The following is a 23,259-nucleotide window of genomic DNA, read 5'->3' on the forward strand; positions in this document are numbered from 1 at the left end:
AGAGGAGACCCTCCTTAAGCAATGAGGTTCCGGAGAACCGCCTGTCCGAAAGCTGCATCTGATCTGGAGCCAGTATCAGAACAGTAATGCTTGCAGAAAGCCGAGGGAGAGGCCCATATGGCCCCCCTGCTAATGACCTGCTAGGGGACATGACGCTGAAAGGCGATGGTCATTGCCTTGGCCCTGACCGCGTGGGCATGTATGTTGGCCGGAAGGGATCTATGCTGGCCCTCGTATGCTTCCTTGATGGCCGAGACCATCCAGCGGGAGATGAGGCTTTGGAGGCCCGATAGCCTGGTCTGGCACCTCCAAAGGTGATAAATAGGGCATCTGACTTGCAGAAGCCCTTGGTCCTGTCCAGGTTGAATTTCAGGGCACACCCGACATCCAGGCAGTGCAGAACTGAGGCTCGTCCTTCAGGTCCGCAAAAAATGTAGGAAGGACGATCTCCTCGTTTAAGTGAAAGACTGATGGCACCTTAGGTAAAAATGCCAGATGGGTCCACAGGACCACCTTATCCTTGTGAAAGGGGTGTAGGCAACTAGGGACTGGATCTCACTGACCCTGCGCACCGATGTGAGGCCAACTACCAGGGCCATCTTGATGGTGACCAGCCTGATGTCTGCCGTCGCCATAGGTTTAAAAGGCTTGTGTGCGAGGGCGCCCAAACCAGATTTAAATCCCAGAACTGGGTGTGGCTTCCTAATGGGCGGGTAGAGCCTAGCGAGCCCGGCATAATGCCTCCTGACGATTGGGTTGGATGAGTAGAAGACTCTTCCTCTGAGTTCCTGTAGGCCCCAATGGCTGAGAGGTATGCGCGACAGGTGTCACCTGCATGCCAATGTTGGCGAGGTGAGCTGAGAATGACAGCACATCGTCCAATAAGCAAGCCAGCGGGTCGATGTCCTTGGAGTGAGCCCAGTGGCAGAAACTGGTCCATTTACTCTTATACTGGGCCCTGGTACCCTTGCTCCTAGCCCCTTTATGATTTCTAGGTGGCTTGGGATAGGTTGAGGTGGCCGAGCATCACCTGCTCAGGAACCACGCTGTGAGGGTCAGCTTCTGGGGGGGCGGCGTGAACGACCATGCCCTCATACTGTGTCAGAATGTGTGCTGGGAGGTGGATTGGAGGGACCGCCGAGAGGCTGAGCAGCTCCGAGAACAATGGCAGCGATGGCCACCAAGGAGCTATCAGAATGAGGTTGAGCTGGCGAGACTCCTTGAACTTGCCAAATACTCTGAATCAGTAGAGTGGGCGGTAAGGCGTATGCGGACATGCCGTTCCATTGGATCCGTAAGGTGTCGCCCCATGGAGCCTAGGCCCGGCTCCTGCCAGGAGACGAACTGGGGCACTTCTTGTGCCTGGTGGCAAAGAGATCTACTTGGGGGAAGCCCCAACAGTGGAAGATCTCCCGTGCAACAAGGTCGTTCAACTGCCACTCGTAGTTGGCCGCTCCCAACCTGCTGAGCCTGTCCGCTTCCAGCTTGGATTCCCCCGGAAGGTGTACTGCCGTGAGGTAAACTTCGTTCTCCAAGGCCCATTCCCACATGCTGATCGCCAGTCTGCACAGGGAAGGGGACCTGGTCCCCCGCCCCCTTGCTTGTTGATGTAGTACATACTGGTCGAGTTGTCTGTCTGGAAGAGGACCACTCTTCCCTTGATACGTGGGAGGAAGGATCCGAGTGCTAATCCAGCCAATTAATGTGGTATGCTGGTTCTTGCCTGGTCCACGTGCCGTGGACCGCTAGGTCCTCCAGGGTGGCTCCCCAGCCCTCTAGGGAGGAGTATGTGGTAATCGTTACCTGAGGGACGGGAGAACGGAAGGGCTTGCCCGTCCGCAGGTTGCAGTCCCTGGACCTCCATGTGAGGTCCGGGTGGAGAGAGATGGAGATCCTGATTCGGCCTGGGAGCCCTCTCTGGGTTCCACAATGTTGCGAAGTGTAGCTGAATCCTCATCATCATGAGTCTTGTGTGGGGGACAGCCAATATTACCCCTGCAAAGAGGCCCAGCAGATGCCGGTACCGCCAAGCCGAAGTAGAGCATCGGCTGAGGAAGTGGGATGTGACCCTCCTGATGGCAGAGATCGTGTCCTCCGAGGGGAAGACCCTCTCGGAGCGTGTGTCCCAGAGGAGGCCCAGGAAGGTCAACAACTGGGTTGCAGTTGTGACTTGAGATTGAGAAAAAAGCCCAGGTTGTTTAGCGTATTCATCAGTGCATAGGAGGAGTGGTGAACTGCTTCCTGAGATGTAGCCCTGCCAAGCCAGTCATCTAGGTAAGGGTATATATGAAGACCCCGAGGAGGGCTGCCACTGCATTCATGAGTCTGGTAAAGACCCTGGGGGCCGAGTTGATCCTGAATCTGAGGAAAGACCGATGGGGTTGCCAGATTGGGACATGCAGATAGTCGTCCTTCAGATCCAGGTAGCACATCCAGTCTCCCCTGCCTAGTGTCTCCACAAAAGCTGGCGTCACCATCTTGAACCTCTGGAGCGGTAAGGAGAGGTGGAGGGTAGAAAAGGTCCAGTACAACTCAGGCCAGCCTGGTTCTTTTTCTGAATGGCAAAGATCCTTGAGTAGAAGCCCGATCCCAGCTCAGAGGCTGGGACTTCCTCTACAGCCTGGCTCAGGATGAGCGACCGAATCTCCGCCGAAAGAGTTGCTGTCCCGACATGCAGAAGAGGGGGAGATGGATGGAGGAGTGGCAGGAATAGGTAGACTGTGCCCAGAGGATACTACTGACAGGATCCAGGTGTCCGCGAAGTTCTGTCACCAGAAGTGTGCGTGAAGAGCAAGGCTGCCCCCCACTAGCGACATGTGGACCCGAGTGGGTCTGTCATTACTTTTTGCCCTTGGAGGGGGGACTGGAAATGCCCCCCCCCTTTTGATGCTTGCGCCGAGTGTTCCGGCTGCTTAGACCTCCGTTCCTGGAAGCCGCCAAAGCCTCCAGATGAGCGACCTTTATCCAAGCGTTGCTGAGACGGAGTATGCTTTGGGCTTGGCCTTTGTCAGAATGGATTAAAACTTAGCAGTCTGGGAGCTATTCTTCTTGTCCAGCTCTTTGTGCTGAAGTGGAAGAGGTCACTGCCCTCGAAGGGCAGATCTAGAATACGTTCCTGGACATCTGGGTTGAACTTGGTTGCCTGGAGCCAGGCCATCCTTCACATGTCCGTGGCAATACAGATGGCACATCAAGAGGTGCCAGAGTGGACTCCACGATATCCTGCGCCATGAGCTTGGCCTCGGCTAGCCCCGCCTTGAAACATGATTGGCTGCGGGTGGGGAGTTGCAGGAGGAAGTCAGCACTTTCCCACCATAATCTCTGGTTAGCGGCTGCCATCATGGCGTCTGCCTTGGCCTGTTGCAGGTGCAAGGAAGCATTGGAATATAGCTTCTTACCGTATGCCTCCAAGATTCTCCTCCTTGCCAAACAGCGTTGTTGATGAAGACGAGGACGACTGAGGCTTGGAGTACACCGAGGAGTGTGGCTGAGGATGGGAGGAGAGCAAGAGTACCCCCCTCCATCGGTCTGTACTTGGCATCCAGGCAGCGGTTGACTGGCTGGACAGAGTTGTTTGAGCCAACCCTTCTTGGCGAAGAAGACTACATCGGTTTGCAGTGGCATTCCCGTTCGGGCAGAAGGGCACCTCGTGAGGACTTCAGCGAGGATGCCCTCTGCCGGCTGTTCGAACTGGGGCTGTGCGAGGCCTAGGTATTCCGCCAGGCCCGCGATACATTTGCAGAAGGCCCGTGTGTCAGGATTCTCCTACTCATCAGTATCCCGAGGGTCTGGCAGATCCTGTGGAGGAAGAGTATCTGGAGCCGGAGGCTGGGGCACAGGGACCACCACCGGAGGCGGAGGAAGAGGCTGGTATGGAACCACCTGTGGAGTAGGCTGAGAAGCCAGAGGAGGCGGCTGTGCCGGAGCCAGAGGCGTTGGCGTCTGTGGTGCCGCTAGCGTCCTTGATGATAGCCCCCATATCTTGAGACTTCATGAGGCCGAGGAACCTCTTGAAGATCCGGTCCTTGCTAGCCGAAGTTGGGCACTGAGGGGGTTACTAGAGGAAACTGAGGCCACAAAGGAAAACAGCCTTGCGCATACGAAGGGTAGACCGTAGGCCACGTACCTGGTTGATGCCAGTCCCACCTTGATACTCGTTCTTCACTGAAGTCATGCAGAGACGTCGAATGGGTGTCCTTTTCTGGCACGTCGGCCATTTTGTTGAACTGCTTACCACGTGGCTGCAACGTGTTGCTTGGCCCAACCTCTGCCAAGTTTCATGTGTGAGGCGCGCGACTTGCCCTGCTCGAGCATGTGCCGGTAGGTGTACTAAGCTCAACCCGGGGGTCATTAGAGCTGTGTTCAGGGGCCCCCTCGGACGTACTGCCAGTAACAGGGGGTAGCCCCTCGGCCATGATGCCAGTACAAGGATGGAGCCCCTCGGCGCAAGCCCAGTAATAGAGCCTAGAGGCCCCTCAACTATGACACTGGGAGGATCCGAGGAACCCTCACCCCGAAGGCTGGTAGCTGACAGCCTCGGTGTGCGAGTTGGTAAAAGGACCAGACTGGTCCCTCCCACGTAGGAGTCTCCCTGGGAAGGAATCACCCTTGTGAGGTGTGGATGAATATATAGGCCCTACCTCTGGCCTGGAATGTCTCACGAACCTCTTGAGGTCCTCAGAAGGAGACCGCTGAAAGAGCTCCCTCCACCTGGCTAGTCTGTTCTTCAGAGCTTTCGAGGACAGCGAGCTGCACACCGGACAGGCTTGCCAACCATGGTCTGAGCCAAGGCAACGTAGGCAGAGGGTGTGGGGGTCTGAAGTTGGAAAAGTCCCGTTGCAGGATGGGCACTTGCTGAACCCTGTCGAAGTCGACATGCGCCGGGGAGCAGCTGTGGCGTCAGAGGACCAAGTACCTATTGAACAAAAAGACAAAATAAGAGGAAGAATCTTTGTGTGGAATTACATGGCCGAATCCAACTCCAGGAGCGCTGGTGAATTTGGCCTGTTTCCGTCAGTGCGGAAAAGGGGACTGAGGTGTGGCGCTGGAGGGTGGAGTCAGGGCAGTGCCTCTAAATTTAGAGGCAAGTAGATTTTTTGGGTGCAAAAGGTTCCGTCTACCGTCCCTTGCGAGGGACGCCCATGCAGTATGGAGGAAGGGGGACGGGACGCAAGAGTAAGATAGGATCTTTCCACACCTAGAGGTCTCATCACTGAAGCCACCTTTTTCCAATGACTCCCCTGGCACTGGTAGAACTCTACAACAGCATCAAAGCAGCAGTAGATGCCATTGCCCCGCACCACCCCCCAGAGAGAATAAAAGCTAAAAATGAAAATAAAAATTCATGGTTTACTCAAGAGTTACTAGAACCAAGATCCCAGAAGTGCTTTGTACCCACCAAATGGCAAGCCTTCCCTCACAACGCCACACTAGCCGCTTACAAAACACTTAGCATACAATATAAAAAGGCCATCACTAGCGAAATCCTCAGCCTACAAATCCAGAATCTGAAATGCCAAATCAGAAAAAAGATTGGTTTGCAATATTTAAGGAGCTGGCTGCACCACCCACCAACACCCAGGAAACAATGAAAGATGAAGCCTAGTGCACCATTATGCAAACTGCCATGCTGAATAAACCTCCCCAGAAAAAAAAAAAAAAGAAAACGCTATAATGCCCTGCCTAAAGCCAGTCTGCCCTCTGCAACAGTCATCAATCTGGATAACAGATTAAAAATCTTTCGCTTTCCAAGAAATAACTTCGGCAGAAGTTTTAGCTATCATGAAATGCATCAAACTGTCTTTGCCCCACCAACCTTATAAAAGATTGCGCAGACTCACTAGCTCCATTCCTCACAGCATTATTAAATGCTTTGTTCTCCTCTGGCATTGTCCCCCCCCGAAGGAGTCATGAGTTCGCCCTCAGCTAAAAAACCTCCCTTGATCTGGATTCGCCAAATTAATTATAGACCCATAACTACCGTGCGGTTTGTTATATTAGACAAAGCTGCTGATTTACAAATTCAACACTTTCTGGAAATCAACAATATTCTTGGAAAGAAGCAATCTGGCTTCCGTCCACATCACAGAGTCGGCCCTACTCTACAAGAACCAATTAGGGGGAACTATGGACAAAGGCAAGCCACGGCTCTTGCTCCTTAACGGGTCTGCAGCTTTTGATCTTGTAAATCATAAGACACTGTACACTTCTCAGGGATGCTGCCCAATTATCCCAGGAAGCCACATACTGGTTCACCTCATTCCTTGAAGGAAGACTTATGAGAGTGTTCTCTGACCAGGCTTGTGCTGCCCCCACCACCATCTATTGCGGAGTCCCTCAGGGCTCCTGCACCTCACCTACACCGTACAACATCTTTACTCAACCACTTTTCCATGACCTGGAAAATCACAGCAAAGCATATACAAACTATGCCGATGATACTCAGTTCTCCTCCCCCTCTCTGGCTTTTATGAACAAGACTCAGCAAAACCTATGTCCTTATCCAGGCCTGGATGGCGTCCAATTGTCTGTCTCAATGGGGACAAAACAGAAATCCTCTTGGTAGGCCCCAAGGAAATTCTCAACAAGAAAGACAGTCTCTACAGATCCTTCAGCATTGAGAATACTGTAATCACTGCCTCGGCACCAGTAAAAACACTGGGAATCTACTTTGACTCCAGCCTCTGAGATACGTCAAGATAGCGCCATCTCCTCGTCGGCAGAACTTACTACCAAAATCATAAATGCGGCCAAACCGTACCTCATCCAAAAACTGCCTCACTATAGCCACCATTGGGGACTAGCTAGACTATTAACATTGTTTCTAGGCACCTCAACAAAATACCTTAAACTGCAAATCACCCAAAATAATGCCCTTAGAGCAGCGTTAAGCATTCCCAAAAGGGTGCACATCTCCCAGGCTAGACATGATGCAGTGGCTCAGTTAAAGAGCGTAAACTCTTTAAAACCCACGCTATCACACACGTGGCTGACCCGCACAGCACCCCCTTACCTTTCAGAAAGAATTCACTGTGCCACTTCTAATAGACCCAAGCAGGCCCAGAATTCCCACCAGCTCCTTGTCCCTACCCTTAAAAGAGCCAAAGCTGGAGGTGCAAGCTTTCCCTGCCTAGCACCAAAAAATTATATATAATCTTCTTTGACACGACCAAAGCAGTTATGATTGGAGGAGGGTGTAGAATTTATATATTAATTATTTTCAAGGGAAGAGCCAAGTATTGTCTTGCCAAAAGCAACCTCTTGAGAATTGTAAGCATCCAGAGAATAATGCTTTGTAAACGTGTGTATTAATACCACGTTGTAGCACAGATATTCTTAATAGGGACACCCTTTGACCCCCCCTCCCCTTTAATGGGCCGTAGATGTAGCCATGCCCCTGGTGGTATGAGCTTGCAAGCATTCAGGAGGGTCTTTCCCTCTTTCCCCGCCAGCCTTTAGCACTCAGGATCTAACCTATGAAGTCTTTCTTCCTCCTTCACAGGGTGAGGTGGAGGATAGAAGGAACAACAATTTTCTGGCTCAATGGAAATCGGAAATGATTATCAGCAACGAAGGTTTGACCTTCAAGACAACTTTGTCCTTGTGCAAGATTGTAAAAGGTGGCTTTACTGACAGTGCATACAATTCGCTCACTCTGCGGGCTGATGTAAGCAACCAATAAGATGGTTTTAAAGGTTAATAACCTTAAAGGACATGTGTGCAGGGGTTCAAAGTGTGCACACATTAGGAACTTTAAAACCAGATTTCGGTCCCAGACCGGAACCTGGAAAGAAGGAGGGTACACAGTGAGCCCTTTCAGAAATAGAGTCACCACTGGGATTTTTAAATAAAAACATTCCTCGGACGAGTGCTTAGAAAAGCACAGCGCCGCCAGGTAGCATTTAATGGTACCAATCTAGATCCCAAAATTGGCCAAGGATAGAAGGATAAAACATGGGGGTTTTACACAGAAAAGGATCTACATTATTTTTCTTGCACCAGTTGCAGAACTTGTTCCAACGGCACAGGTACAAAGATTTTGTTGCTGTCTTCTAGCCAAAAGGAACACCTCCATAACGTTATCCGGGAGGTCCCAATTCTTATATTTCAGCCCTTCAGATACCAAGCGTGAAGGTTTAGAGTGTTGACCTCTGGATGGAGAACCAGACCCTCCTCTTGCAAGTGAACGTCCGCTCTTTGTGGAAGACTTATTGGAGGACAGATGGACATGTCCAGAAGGTCCAGGTAACATGTTCTCCTGGCCAATACGGGGCACTTCGGATCATGTGTTTCCCGAACTTCCTCAACCTCCCGATTACATAAGGAATGACAGGGACTGGAGGAAACTCATACAGGAGTGGAAACTCCCATTCCACCACAAACCCGTCTCCTAGAGCTCCTCCTGGAGGAAATTCCCTGTAGTAGTACAGTTTGCACTTCTGGTTGACCCAGATCCACTTGAGGGGTTCCCCAAAGAGTGAAGTTCTCCTGAAGGACTTCCTGAGCTAGTCCCACTTGTGGGAGACTGCTCTGCCTACTCAGAGCGTCTGCCTCGGTGTTCTCCTCTCCGGCCAGATGAACTGCTGATCGGGAGATTACTTCTTGAATTGTCCAGTACCAGCGCTGCATTGCTTCTCTGCACAGCGGTAGTGACCCTACAACACCTCTTGTTGAGGTAGTACATGGCCACTGTGTTGTCAGTCATTATCAAGACATTCTTTCCCCGTACAGAGGGCAGAAAGGCTTTCAGCGCTAGTCAGATTGCCCTCAGCTCCAAAAGGTTGATGTGTATTTTGAACTCCGATGGAGACCAACTACCGCTGACTGTCAGATCATTGCATGGGCTCCCCACACTGAGTGAGGCGCCCGTCACTACTGTAATCTCCGCCCATGGTTGTCAAAAGGGCTCCGACTTCACAAATATTTTCCTCGCAGGCCCACCACAGAAGATCCTGCAAGACGCTGGTTGGAATCTGAAGTCGGTCTGGCAGTCCAACATCTTTCCCGAGAACTGGGACCATTGTGTTATTGGAGCCCATTCAAGGGTTCTTATTCTCAGGCAGGCCTCTGGCACCAGAAAAATGCAGGATGTCATGAGGCAGAGCAACCTTTAAAAATAAATAAATCGGCCGGAAAGCGTCTGGGCACTGACATTTGGAAACCATCTGAAGAATGTCTTCAGCCCTCACCTTGGGTGTCAAGCTCTTTCCCAAAGATGTGTCTAGTACAGCTCTGATATACTGAGCTGGAGGTGTCATGTGGGACGTCTTGTCATTGAGGGAAAAGGCCAATATGTGGAGCGTGGCAGGTGACAGATGATCCAAGACTTTCAGGAGAATGCGCCCTGATCAGCCAATCATCCAGGTAAGGTAGACGTGAATCCCCATCTCCTGAGACTCTGCCACCACCATCATCAGTTTGGTGAACCCTCGGGCGGAGGTCAGCCTGAATGGCAGAACTCGAAATTGAAAATGAGAACCGCCAACTGCGAACCTCCGGTATTCTCTGTGCTGGAGATGGATTAGCACATGAAATTAAGCATCCTGAAGGTACAATGACACCAACCAATCCTGAAGATGGAGAGCGTGAAGGATCTGAGAAAGTGTGACCATCTTGAACTTGTCCTTCCTGAGAAACTTGTTCAAGCATCTCAAGTCGAAGATGGGTCTCAGTGCCCCCGTCCTTTTTGGGGATTATAAAGTATGGAGAGTACCACCCCTTGTTGCTCTACACTATAGGTACAGAGATTCTATAGCACCTTCCTCTAGCAGGGTTAAAACTTCCTGCACAAGGAGCGGATCCGGAACCATCGAAGCGCAGTTCCACGGTGGATTGTTCTGATGTCTTATTATAAAAGGAAGGCAGTAACCCCGGGCTACGGTTTCCAGAGCCCAAGCATCCAAAGTAATGTCTCGCCATTCTTCTAGATGCACTTCCAACTGAGTAGCAGAGAAAATATCTACCCCTCCAAGGTTGTCCACTAGAATGAAAAAGCTGAGGTTGCCCAACAGCTGTACCTAAAGATTTGTCTGCCGCTTTTGAGATCTAAAACCTCAAGGCTCTCGTCAGCCTTGTTGGCCAAAAAGATGAGAACCGTCAAGGCATGTTGGAGTGTAGACTGCCCATCTGGTGCAAAACCAGACTTCCTCAAACACGCAAATCTGCACATGACAGTGCTTTTAGCCATGGATCTGCCGATTCTATCCGCAGTATCCAGTCCCGATTGAAGGGATCCACAATTAGCTTCCTTGCTGGCGCTATTATGAAAATCTTGCTAGGGCACAAGTGGAGTTTGCAGATTTCAGTGCCATGCTACCAGCAGAAAATACCTTGCTCGCCCATCCAGCTACATGCTTGTCATTCCCATCAGGAGGAATGATTGGGTACGCTGCCTGTTTTAACGTAGCTGTAGCCGCCTGCATCACAAGACTCTCCGGAGTGGGGTGTTTCGACAGGTAGTCAGGGTCACTACAGGTATTTGTCAGATTCTTATTAACTGCTGGATTTGCCGCCAGAGTTTCCCAGTTTCTAGCCTACCTTTTTTGTAATGCCATGCGGAAGGGCAAAACAGAGTCAGACTGAGGACCCTTAGCCAAACTATTGGTGAGATCTTGTTCATAAGGGAATGGTGGCCTACTCCATCCCATGTACTTTAGCTACAACTTTGGACATTAGTGGTCTGTATGAAGCGTTGGCATGTTCGCCAGGCTCAACTCTTCCAAACTCCAGTTTGGGTGAAGTATCAACTCCACTTGCAGACTGTAAATTGTCATACAAGTCCTTAATTCTGGACTCCTTGGATATAAAACACACTGGCACCAAAAGGTTAATCTTCCTCATCAGAGCGTACCTCTTCATAAATTGAAGTTAGTGACTTGAAAACGTAACTTTTGGGAAGAGGAGCATACATTTTCTAAGGTTTTGAAGCGGTAGGCTTTGACGACAAAGGTTTTATTGCCGCCGACAAAGGAGGGGTGTTCGGCTTGGTTGCAACAGCCAGCGTATGTGGCGCAGCTGGTGTTGAAGATTTAACACTTTGACTTTGCCATTGCTTGATCACACAAGCACTCCGAAAGTTTGGAACACGTTTGTTAGCTAGTTTAACTCTTCCCCAGAACTGTTCACTGGACCCCTTAGAACCTAGATTCAGGTTTGCCAGCTTCATAAACTGTGTGGAACTTTGCTGAACTTTTGGGCCCCCCTACATATTAGGGATGCACTTCTGAAGTTAGTATTTATTCTCTGTGGACATTCAGTGCAAATACGAATCTGTACCTTTCTTTACAGGGGTTTGATATGTATTTTGCCCTACCCTACAGATTGTGTAGGTATATCATCATTTTAGTGTTGTGTGATATTACCCGGTTGTAGTGATTTACTGTTAAGTCTTTTTATGCCCGATTGTACAAGTGTAGTCTGACTGCTGCACTGTGTGTAGTCCTTATTGACCCCTTACAAGCTCAACACCTCTTGCGACTTGACCCACACCACTCACCTTGCTACCTTGGACTGGTTTGGTTACAGCTCAGAGTTGTCCCTGTCACAATATAGGTTGGCCTTCTATACATCTGTCCACCAGGCCAGAGTAAAGAAAATATGTCCCAACACAGCACCGTCTCTTTGAATGTGGGACTATAGCAATTGGAAGGAAAAGATTAAATGGATAGTAAATCTTCCATGTAACATGGCAGAATGAACTCCGGGCCATTGACAAAATGGGCACCCATGGGTGCACTACTGCAGCTGACGATTCAGCCTGCGGTAGAAACACAATGGTAGGAAAATGTAACCACTGCGACCAGCCTTTAAAAGTAGTGAGGGTAACAAAGAATGTTACAGGAGTAAGCAGAAAAGGGGCTACTAAGTAACCACCCCCCCACACCCACCCCCACCCCCACCCCCCCCTGTACTTCCACATAAGATGGGCGTGTACTGGACCTACAAAGAGAAAAGGTAATTCAAGTCAATTTCACTTTACTATTCTTGGGAACTGTAATTCACCCCAGAAAAAGTATTTAAACATTATGAGAAATCTAAAGGATTTCTCTGGGACACTTGGTAGGGAGGTGGCAGAAACTACCTGTCCTTGGTTACCTGAATGCACCCAGTGCAGATTGGCTGGGTGGCTTTGCAGGACAGCCACTCTGCTGTGAGTGACAGCTAAGCTGTGCATGAATGGGAGGAACCTACATAAAAGGCGAGGTCTCTTGAACAGAAGGCAGAGTCGACCACTGGATGAAATATCTGAAGGAAACTGGAAGAGAAGTTTGGTGCACCCTCCTGGACCTTTGAACTGCCCGGTGAAGCCCTGCTGCAGTGCTTAAGCTCCGAACTCCGAATGGACAAGAGAAGCCCGGAACAGACTTCTTCCCTTGGGTTGGTGGAACCAACTGACCCCAAGACAAACTTTGCTGGAAGACCTCTCCCTGCTGGCTTTACTTCTTTGCTGCTGCTGGAACAGAGCGCCAGGGGGTCAGGAAACCCATAATAGAGTGCATCGTCTTTAAGCCGGATCTGAGCTCCAGGAAGATCCCGAGAATCCTGCCAAAACAGGAAGAAGCAAGCTTGACCCACCTCACCAGAGTGCTGGACCCCAGAAGCAAGGGAAGCCCATCACTTGGAAGTGTCCAAGAACCATGGTGGTGCTAGTTTACCAGTAGCTGAAACCGTGCCTCTAATCTGGAGAGCCCTTAGCCGCCGACAACCTTCAAACTTCAGTACAGGAGTCCTCCAGATGTCCTCCCTCTTGTCCCCATGACCGAGGCCCAGGAACAGGTTCTGCAAGACTACAACCAGAACAGAAGCCAGCTGATCCTTTCCTTCAAACCTAAGGTACTGTCTTGACTAAGGGGTACTTACCTCTTTGGTCTGTAGCTTGCTGTTCTCGCTGGAGGCCTGCAGTAGTTTTTTTTGCAGAGCTCAAACTCTCTACAAACATTGCGCAAGACATTTGTGCGATCTAAAGTAGTGCCTCAGCTCCATATACATTGTTCAAATTGGCATTCCTGGCTCCATGCACACTCTTCTTTGTAACCCATTGACTTGGTTTGAACTGTCCCTCATAGATGGGGCATAGGTTTAACTTGTATTGCTGGCAAAGATCTAATCCAGACTTCATTGGGAGATGTAAAGTATTCACATGTTCTGAGAACCTGTGAATATTTTTCCTTCCATGACCTTTTCCATAACCTCAGAATTGCATTAAGTACAAAAAAGTGATATATCAATGCCAAACATTGCCATAGTAATTGAAGTCACCTCAGAGTGTAGGAGTTGTGTGAGGCATCTCAAAAGGGTATCTATTTGCTCATCTTAAATCTGAGGAAGTGTTATGTAGTGTATTTTTATTGTTGCATATTGCCCTTTAAGGTTTATTTAAAACTGACCGTTTATTTTACTAGAAAAACGAGTGCTACTGTTATTTGGATACTTGCTTGTAATTGTAGATCTCAGCGTTACATCTCTACAGCTCACATGTACCCCTCTTGAGATAAGTCTGGCTGCTCAGTCACTCAGCCAGATTGTGTAGTACAGACCTATACCAATAGGTGGGCTACCTATTACCAGGAGGACAAGGCTGGTGTAGTCAACCACAGGTTTACTGCAGCCAATCTTGCCTAACACTGCATTGAAGGTGCTGTGTGTCACCATTCAAAAAGTAGATGGGTATGGAGTTTGTTAGACACCAAAAACAAAGGAAACAATACAAATCAGATCATAATATGAGAGTGAGAAAAAGGGCTTGCTCACTCTAGGGCTAAAACTAAAAAGTCCTTAAGACCCACAAAAGAGCTGGGGGTCTCTAAGGTCGAAGGGAATTAGCACAGAAATGAGAAGTCTACCAAACAGGGATGTTGTACCAAACCCCTTTGGAGCAGCATAAGCAGCTTTCTGCCATTAGCTTGAAAGGAGAACACATGTTAGGTCTTCTACAAACTTCACAACCAAAAGCAGTTATAGCTGTGACTGGAGCACTACTCCAATTGGCATTTTTGAGGGCTGTTAGCAGGCAGATGTGCAGTGTATTGTTTGGAACTAGTCAGGCTCTGAAAGTCAGAGTGGATATTGCAAGGAGCTTGCAGCAGGCAAGCCACTGAACTGTTTTGAAGCAGTGTGGGATAGACCATGGTCACCTTCTGTAAAAGGGCTCTTCACTGAAGGTGTGAATCAAATTATGTTGCTAACTGCAGTCACACATTGATCAGACTTCGTGCCATTGATTGCAGTTCATGCTCTTTGCTATAAACTGAAAAGGATTGGATAATGCCATCCAGATATACTGCGGGGTTGAAAATCCTTGCAAATGAAAGCATTTAATCTAAAAACATGCAATGTTACTGTGAACTGCCCTAAAGAAAAAGAACACCCACCAGACAAACTTCTCATTGTGGCAAGTCATGCAGTGACAACTAGCACATCGAAGTGTCAAGAACTTTTGCACATATTTTACAGCAACACATGTTTGTTGGTATGCATACCTTTATTTGTGTCTGGGCTGGAGATCTTCTCCATCTGGACTATTTCTTCTTTCTTGATGTGCTCTGGTTTCTTTTCCTCAATACATTCAATGTCCTCCTTTTTTGTTCGATCCTTCTCTTTGTGTTTCTTGGATTTCTTTTTGGATTTTTTGTGCAATAGTGAATAGTTCTCATCTGCTGACTTTGTGCACTCCAGTTTTATTGGCGGAGGAGAAGGGCTTTTTTCCAAAGAAGTCCTAGAGGTATATTTGTCTTGCTGGTCCTCAAAAATGCCACCATTTTGGCTAAAACTGTCCACAGGCAGGTCTTGCGTTCCTCGACCTTCAGGTGTGCTAGGAGAATTAGAGTTAGAGTTTACAGTGCGGGGGGGATTTGATGCTGGCAGGCGAGCAGGAGGCATCTGGGGAGGTGCTGGGGCAGCAGCAGGCGGAGGTGGAGGAGGTGCAGCAGCTGCTACAGACTTGTCACTGGCAGGAGTCAAATGACCATTTAAAGTTGGCTGGACTCTATTTGTAAGATGAGATATTCGAGGCTTTTTATGTATTAAGGGGTCAATGAAATCTGAATCCGAAGGCCGTTTCTGAAATGATAAACGATTGTGTATCATGTACATTTTACTTAATGCTTTTTGTAAGCACCCAATACCTTTATGCTAGCAACTTTACGTTTCCAATAATGTATGTCCCAACTGCTAGAATTGTGCCCATTGCAATGGAAGCATCCATAATGCCCCAATACAGCAAACTGGTGTGCTGTGTGTGCAATACTACTGGATATGCAGCTTGCTTCCCATAAACCACAGTCTATGATTAATTCCTCAACTTGGTCTAGACAGACATGGCAGAAGAAAATGCCACATACAATGCTTGCCCAATTCTCCATGTAACTACTTTTTTTTTGCTAACACTTTGGTAACTATGCTTACAGGGATAGGCAAGAGATTAAAACAATACCAGTTTAGTTATTCTCATCATAACACCTGAAGAGAAAAAAATACAGCTTCACCCAAGCAGGAAAAACTAGCATTAATGTTAGGTTAAAAAGAAAAGCAACTATTTAGGATTGTTCACCCCTTCTATAATGCTTTCAAAGACCCCCAATCCTGCTTATTGCTGCCCTTCAAACTGCAAGAAAATTGAAATGTTTGAAAAATGAAAACATCTGTACTAGAATGCCCACATTGCGCATACCAATAGGCAGGCAAACCAATGTATCTAGGACTGGTTCATCCTAGAGCAGGTTAGCATATTAACCAATTTAATCTCTTATGTTGACTTGAGCATTTGACAGTCTAGACTACAGGTTTCTAACAAAAGTTCAGCCATCAATGCTCACACTTCAAGCTTCACATAGCACTTCAGTATGTGCAGGCTAGCATGGTTGGACCAGCATGAATTAGCCCACCAAAGAGGATGCCATCAGGTGGATCGCTTTAGCATGGATTTGCAGAGTGCATAATAGTTATGGCACATTAGCCTCATTTTGGTCTTAACTGGGATATGGATTTAAGAATCTGGACAACTGTTAGGTCAGACAAATAACACCAACTCACCGGAGTGAACATAGGACTTCAGATCAGTTGGAATGTCAAAAAGTACTTGAAACAAAGGGCAAAATGCTTTGAGCAGCAAACAGATGATTGTTCAGATTTTAGAATGTTGCTTCACACAGTCAGCACTCTGCGTATGCCTCTATTCTTGGCTGCCTTTATCACTACTCGTTTTGGGGTAGCACACACTCTCATGTAGTCCCTTAGCTACACTGCAGCTTTCTGTGCTACTACCCTTCCACAGGGCTCCACTCTGCAGCCGTCACCTCTGCCAATAACCTGGGAGAGCACCAACCAGCAGCCTTATTTCAGCAGTGTGCCCTTTTGGCTTACACTTCCAGCACACTGAAGGTCCTCTTCCCATTAGTGCAGCCAATGTGGTCTGTGGGTTTTAGACTAAGGACCAGGCGTACAGAGAAGTCATATCAAACAAGGGAATAGGACTATATCAAAAGTAAAAACAGACAGTGAAAGGACTTTATTTCCCGATTAAACAAATCGGCCACTTCCATCCTTCATGTATTCTCCCACCTTGGACAACCATTAAAGTGATGGATGTTGATATGGCTATGTGCAGAAACATGGTTACACGGATCACTAGAACAATCACGTTTCTCAGACCCACATTGCAGACCATCTAAAAAGCCCAGGGTATATTATTTTGTGCCCCAGAGGCTACGCTATTAGAGTTGATGGCACTATTGACTCCCACAAAAGATGAGTGGGAGGCAAGATTGTATGCAGTACCCTTTGGGTGCACTACAACAACCCTGACACCCTGGCAATAGGAACCAAACCTTTGATCCAACTAGCTCCGAGTTGTGTTCTTGCTTCAACAGTGTTTGAACGGAACGAGACTCTGGGTTTCCTGAAACCGACATTCATTTTATATTAATTTTTGACTATCGCCGACACCACTTACATCGCTATGGAGTCCCAGGTGCGCCAGAACTTTCCGAGTGCGAAACGGGCATCAACCGCATGGTTGACACCGAGCAGTAAGTCTCCTACGTCTACCTGTCCATGTCCTACTACTTTGACCGGGATGATGTCTCCCTGAGCCATGTGGCAAAGTACTTCAAGGAGCAGAGACATGAGGAGCGCGAGCACGCCTAGAAGTTAATAAAATACCAGAACAAATGCGGGGGGCACATGGTTCTGCAGGATATTAAGAAACTAGAGCGTGATGAGTGGAACGCCCTCGATGCCATGCAGGCTGCCCTGCAGCTGGAAAAGACCATGAATCAGGCTCTGCTGGACCTGCACAAGCTGGCCTCTGACAAAGTCAATCCCCATCTCTAACTTCCTGGAATTGATGGCACAATTGATTTAAAAAAAAAAAAAACTTCCTCCAGGTCACCACATTGCCCTGGTCACCTAAACTCGGGAAAGCAGCAAAGGCACTAGACTCCATTAAGGAATTTGTATTCAACACCGATTCAGCACACTATTGCCAGCTTCCAGATTAGAGAACGTGGATTTATACTGAAATTAGAATTATGGTGATTCATTTGCCAGCTCTTGGCCAGGGATTTTAAGCTTTAAATGTTTATTATTGAGCCAGGTGCAACACTTTGCAGTGTTTCAATGAAATACTAACGTTTTATAAGTAATGCTTCCTGACTGAGTTGGAGCCTTTAATCCGAGTGGCATCAGATATTACTCTAGACAGCTGTTGAGGGTCTGAATTCAGAGTGCTCTTCACCCAGTGATGGCAATGGATGTTGTGCAGTGCTGGAGGAGCATAAAGAATGGTAAACCCGATGTCCATGTCCTAGAACATGTAATCCTGTGGCCCTGCAGAAGTTCTGGACTTCAACTCCCATTATCCCTAGCCTGCATAAGCCATGTTGAGCCAGTATGGGAGTGGGTAGCCAAAACATCTGGAGGACTGGAATGAGTAACCATTGTTAGGGAGAATTCTCATTTCTGTGCCAATTCCCTTCAACCTTAGAGGCCCTACCTCCCTCTTCTCCTTTACTGGACTTTAGGCCTTTTTAATTTCAACCCTGGAGAGAGGAAGCCCTTTTTCTTACTCTTTTGATCCAATTAGGATTATGTGTTTCCTTTGTTTTTGGAGTGACAAACTCCATAGGCATCTACTTTTCTATGGCGACAGCACCTTAAGTGCAGCGTCACAGAAATCCTTTAGATTTCTTTTAAGGTTTAAATACCTTTTCTTGTGTGAACTACAGTTCCCAAGAATAGTACATTGAAATTGACTTTACTTACCTTTACGCTTTGTAGGTCCAGCACACTCCATCTTACATGGAGTGCTGGGGGGGTTACTTATTAGCCCCTTTTCCTACTTACTCATGTAACATTTTTTATGTTCCCCTCACTACTTTAAATGGCTGGTAAATGGTTTCATTTTCCTACCATTGTGCTTTTCTACCGCAGGCCTGAATCCTCAGCTGCAGTATAGCACCCATGGGTGACCACTGTGTCAAAATGGCCCCACACTGACATTTGTTTGTGAGGTCTTTCTTGGGTTTTACTCTGTGCACCCATTAGGCAAGATTGTATGCAGTACCTTATGGGAGACTGCACCAGCCTTGTCCTCCTGGCAATAGGGAACCCAACCTTTGGTATAAGTCTGTACTACACAGGTTGGTAGTGTGGCTGAGCAGCCCGGCTCATCTCAAGAGGGGTCAATGTGAGCTGTAAGGTTGCAACTCAGTTACAAAGACAATTATTCAAATAAACACTTAAACTCAAGGTTTCTTGTTAAAACAATTTATTTCACAGTACGTTATATAAGACTTCTTCAGAAGGGAGCAAAACATAACACTTAATATACTTCAAACACTTCCTCTAAATTAGATTATACGATTGGGGATGGCACACAGACACTTCCTACACCCTCAGGTGACTTAGACAGCTAGAACAGTGGACATTGATTTATCACTATTACATTTATAGCAATACTGAGTTTGGTGCAAAGGATTAGATATGGGAATAAAACAAAGATTAACAAATTAATAAACTGGGAAGTAACCCTCCAATGCAAAGTAAATTAACCCTTTCCTGGGGGAAAGGCAAAGCACAAAGTCAGAGGTAAGAAGAGTCTCAGGGAGCCAGGACAGCCAATGTTAGTTGAGCAAAGTCTAGTGGAGCTGAAGATCTTCTTGCAGGTACGTAAAGGTCTTGCACAATGTTTTTAGAAAAGCTTGTAGAAATAAGATTCACTTAAAGGGTCAAAGCTGCAAGCAACTCTGCAATGGCAGCCAAGATGAGTCAACTGAGAACATGTAAGGCTACAAAACAAGAGTTAAGTCCTCTAACTTTACAGAACCTTTGGTTAGAAGACATTGATCCAGCTGGCTTCTGTTCCTTTGTAGCTCTGCAGTTCCTGAACCTCAGTCAGGGGACAAGAGTAAGGACATCTGGGGACTCTTGCACTACAATTTGAAGGTTGGTTGCAGCAATGGGCAAACTTCAATTCAGCTGCACTTTGTGGTTTCAGCTCCTCATGTCTATAGCAAATAGCACCTCTGCGATCTCTTGGATACCACTCTGGACATTCCTTGCATCTGGGGTCCAGCACTCTTGAGGTAGCTCAGGCTTGGTCAGTCCCGCTTCAAAGGAGTCTGGGGGGGTGGGGTGGATCTTCCTTAAGCTCGGGTCCAACTTAAAAGCAATGCACTCCGTCTGGTGTTACTCTCCCTGGCACTTCGTTTCCCGCAGCAGCAATTGAAGTACAGCCAGCTCCGAGAGGATGTCCAGACGAGTTCACTTTGGGGTTGATTGGTCCCACCAACACAAGGGAAGAAGTTGTCCTTGCAGGGCTTCTCTAGTTCAGGCAAATTTGGAGCTTCAGCACAGCAGCAGTGCTTCACTGGGCAAAACAACGGCCCAGGAGTTGCAGCAGGCGTCTCTTCTAAATTCTTCTTCGGATTCCTTTGTTCCAGTGGTCGAGTGCCTTCCAAGCCAAAAGCCTCGCATTTTCTGCATGTTTCTCCCATTCACTTGCAGCCTAGCTGTCCCTCACAGCAGGGTGGCCATCATCCAAGGACAGCTAGCCGGCCAATCACCTTTGTGTGCATTCCTGTAACCAAGGGGATTAAGCACTGGAAGGTGCAGGCACCTCCCTCACTTCCTGCCCCTGCCAGACACACTGGAGCCAGAGGCGGGGTTCACCACTAAATCCCGCCAAAGACAAAGAACAAAGGGACCAAACCTGGTTTGGCGTGCAGAGTACATCTCAAGATGGACCTTTCCGACAAGAAATGACAGAAAAAGACGACCAGGGCCATTTTGACAAAATGGGCACCTATGGGCGTCTTACTGCAGCTGCAATTGCAGCACGCGGTAAAAAACACAATGGTAGGAAAAAGGTATACCACTGCCACCAGCCATTAATTGTAGAAAGGTTAACAAAAATGTTAGATGAGAAACGACAAAGGGGGTACCAAGTAACCCCGCCAGCACCCTATTGGAAGATGGTGTGTGCTGGTGTAGAAAGTTACAAAACTTAGTCAATTTCACTTCACTGCTCTTGGAAACAGTTTATCTAAGAGAAAGTATTTAAACCTTCTGCGACATGTAAGACTTCGCTGTGCCATTATGTGAAGAAAATGCCTATGGAGTTTGTCAGACTCCAAAAGTCAGAAAGAAACCGTCCCCATCACAGAAAGATATGAGTGTGGGAAAAAAGTTCACTCCCTCCAGGTTAGAAATCAAAATTCCTAAAGTCCATCAAAAAGAGCTGGGGGTCTAAGTTCGAGTGAATTAGCACATTTCTGAGAATTCTCCCCAACAGCACCAATCCAGGTTTGAGCCCTTTGTTCAGTTTTGCCTTTGGCAGGCTTCAGTACTGAAATCCACCTTTGGCTCCAGTGTGTCTGCAAGGGCCGTGAGGGAGCTGCGCGAAAACTCCTGTCCTTGATCTCCAGGGAAACCTGAATGCACCAAGTCCTGATTGGCTGGCTGTCCTTGCCTTGTGAGTGACAGATAGGCTGTGCATGAATGGGAGAAACCTGCATAAAAGGCGAGGCATGTTGGAATGAATAGAGTCGACCACTGGGAAGAATACCCAGACGAAGAAAACGTGAACAAAGCTTGCTGCATCCTCCTGGACAGTTGATCTGCCCGCTGTAGCCCTGCTGCTATGCTAAAACTCCCTTTTCTGATCAACAAGAGAAGCTCCAGGAAGGACTTCTTCCCTTGTGTTAGTGGGAAGAAATAACCCCCCCCCACCCCCCCGAGACCAATCGTGCTGGAAGACCTTCCCCAACTGGCTGTACTTCTTTGCTGCTGCTGGAAGAGCGTGCCAGGGGTCGAGCAATCCATAGTCCAGTGCAACGTCCGTTAGCCGGCCAAAAGTTCCAGGACCCTCCCAAAGCAGGACGAACCAAGCGCGAGTAAACCTCAGAGTGCTGGACTCCCAACCGGTGTCGAAGATCGGCGGTTTTGCGGTTTACAGAGCGCTGAAATCACAAAGTGCAGCTGATCCGAAAAACACCCATAGCTGCCGCAGACCTTTGAAATGCTGTGCAGGAGTCCTCCAGATGTCCATCTTGTCCCCACAACTGAGGCCCAGGAACACAGGATCTGCATCACTGCAACCAGACAGAAGCTAGCTGGGTCCTCCTTACCTCTGTTTGTAGTTCTGATCTTTTCAGTTGAGACTTGCAGTAGCTGCTAGTCTAGAGTTGATTTTAGTTCTAAATTTCACAAGTAACAGTTTGTGACACAACAGTGATTTTCTACAACAAACTAAACTTTGTGCAATACTTTTTCTATCTAAGAAGTGCCTCGGCTCACTAGACTTTGTTCCAATTTACTTTGGCTGTCCTGGCTCCCTGCAGACTCCTCTAGTCTATCAACTGATTCTTACTGTCCCGCATAGGTGATACATTAACTAATATTGCGGGGAAGGGTTTTTATCTAGCCTTCATTGGGAGATTTAAGTGCTCACATGCTCGGAGAACCAGTTCAACCTTTTTCCTTCCCTTAACCTTTCTACCAACCTCAACCTACCAAGTACAAAAGTGATATATAAATGCCAATACGGTCCTAGTTAGTGTGTATGAAGCATCTCTAAAGATTAACTACTTGCTTTGCCTCCATTCTTAGAAAGGATTTAAAGTGCATTTGTAGTTTTGCACATTGCCCTTTTTAAAGAAGGCTTATATAAATGGACCATTAAATAAATTATTTTACTAGAAAACCTTCAGTGTAAGTGTTATTTGGATACTTTTATTGGTTCATTTCGATGATACAGCTCTACAGCTCACATTTAGCCCTCTTGAAGTAAGTCTGGCTGCTCAGTCACACTACCAGCCTGTGTAGTACAGATCTACACCAATAGGTGGGTTACCCAATACCAAGAGGACAAGGCTGGTGTAGTCTCCCACAGGGTTACTACATCAAGTCTTGCCTAACAACCATGCTCTAGGGGCTGCTCTATGACAATTTTCCCAACGGCAGAAGGCTTGCTTTTAAACTACAGCACTGATAATTTCCAACTCAAAAGGTCATGTTAGGAGTTGTGGCACACCCAGGTTCGGGAACTGTGCATCAAACAAACTGGTCTCATGACGATACCATTGCATAGGTGCCATACCGTTAAAGGGTTGAGAGCAAAATTTGGTTTGACAATGCAGGTTTGAATGATTTGATCAAACCATTTAATAGTTGTGTCATAGGGTGCCATCTTGTGAGGGTTATAGGAAAAGGGATCTGGCTAATGCAACAGACTTTAAGGTAGCCTACCTGAAGAATGCGAGCTTGGCATCAAGACTAACTCCACTTGGGGCGAGTAGTAAACGAAAGGACAAGGAAATGTTACTCCCCTGGAATTCTAGCATTTGCAACTTCCAACATGCAACTATAAACCCCTGTTCAATCTATAAAAACTGCATTGAATCACAGCCTATCCACATATTTTGGTCATAGCTAATTAAGCTCTATTCTGAACGTTTGCCCCCCCCCACCCTCCCTGCCCCCAGAGTCCACCTTCAGCTTCTTTAAGCTCAACGTGCCTACAAATATCCATCAGCCTTAATAGGTGGCAGGGTTCAAAGATTACAGGAGGTGGGAGCTATTTAACTCCTGGTTATAGCCAAAAGGTGCCTGGTTAGCTTGAAACCAACAGCTACCAGGAGCTACTTTGACTCTCCAGGCAAGTGGTGCCATACAAACAATGCTATGTGATAACAGTTTAGATTTGGGAATGTGTTTGAAGGAGAATAAAGGACAAACCTTAAAGGACTATTGTATAATATGCAA

The 23,259-nt window shown here is 47.6% G+C and overlaps 1 protein-coding gene across 1 annotated transcript in view; it reads right to left on the bottom strand.

Annotated features, from left to right (window-relative positions):
- Positions 1-23,259, bottom strand: part of ELL2 (elongation factor for RNA polymerase II 2) — a 364,302-nt gene that overhangs the window by 24,004 nt on the left and 317,039 nt on the right. Inside the window, exon 8 of the mRNA XM_069627653.1 lies at positions 14,478-15,057. Within this exon, the coding sequence (XP_069483754.1) occupies positions 14,478-15,057 (580 nt within the window). The remainder of the gene's footprint in view (positions 1-14,477; positions 15,058-23,259) is intronic.

This window comes from Ambystoma mexicanum, chromosome 6p, assembly GCF_040938575.1.
Source record: "Ambystoma mexicanum isolate Mex_15411 chromosome 6p, UKY_AmexF1_1, whole genome shotgun sequence".
Lineage (NCBI taxonomy): Eukaryota > Metazoa > Chordata > Amphibia > Caudata > Ambystomatidae > Ambystoma > Ambystoma mexicanum.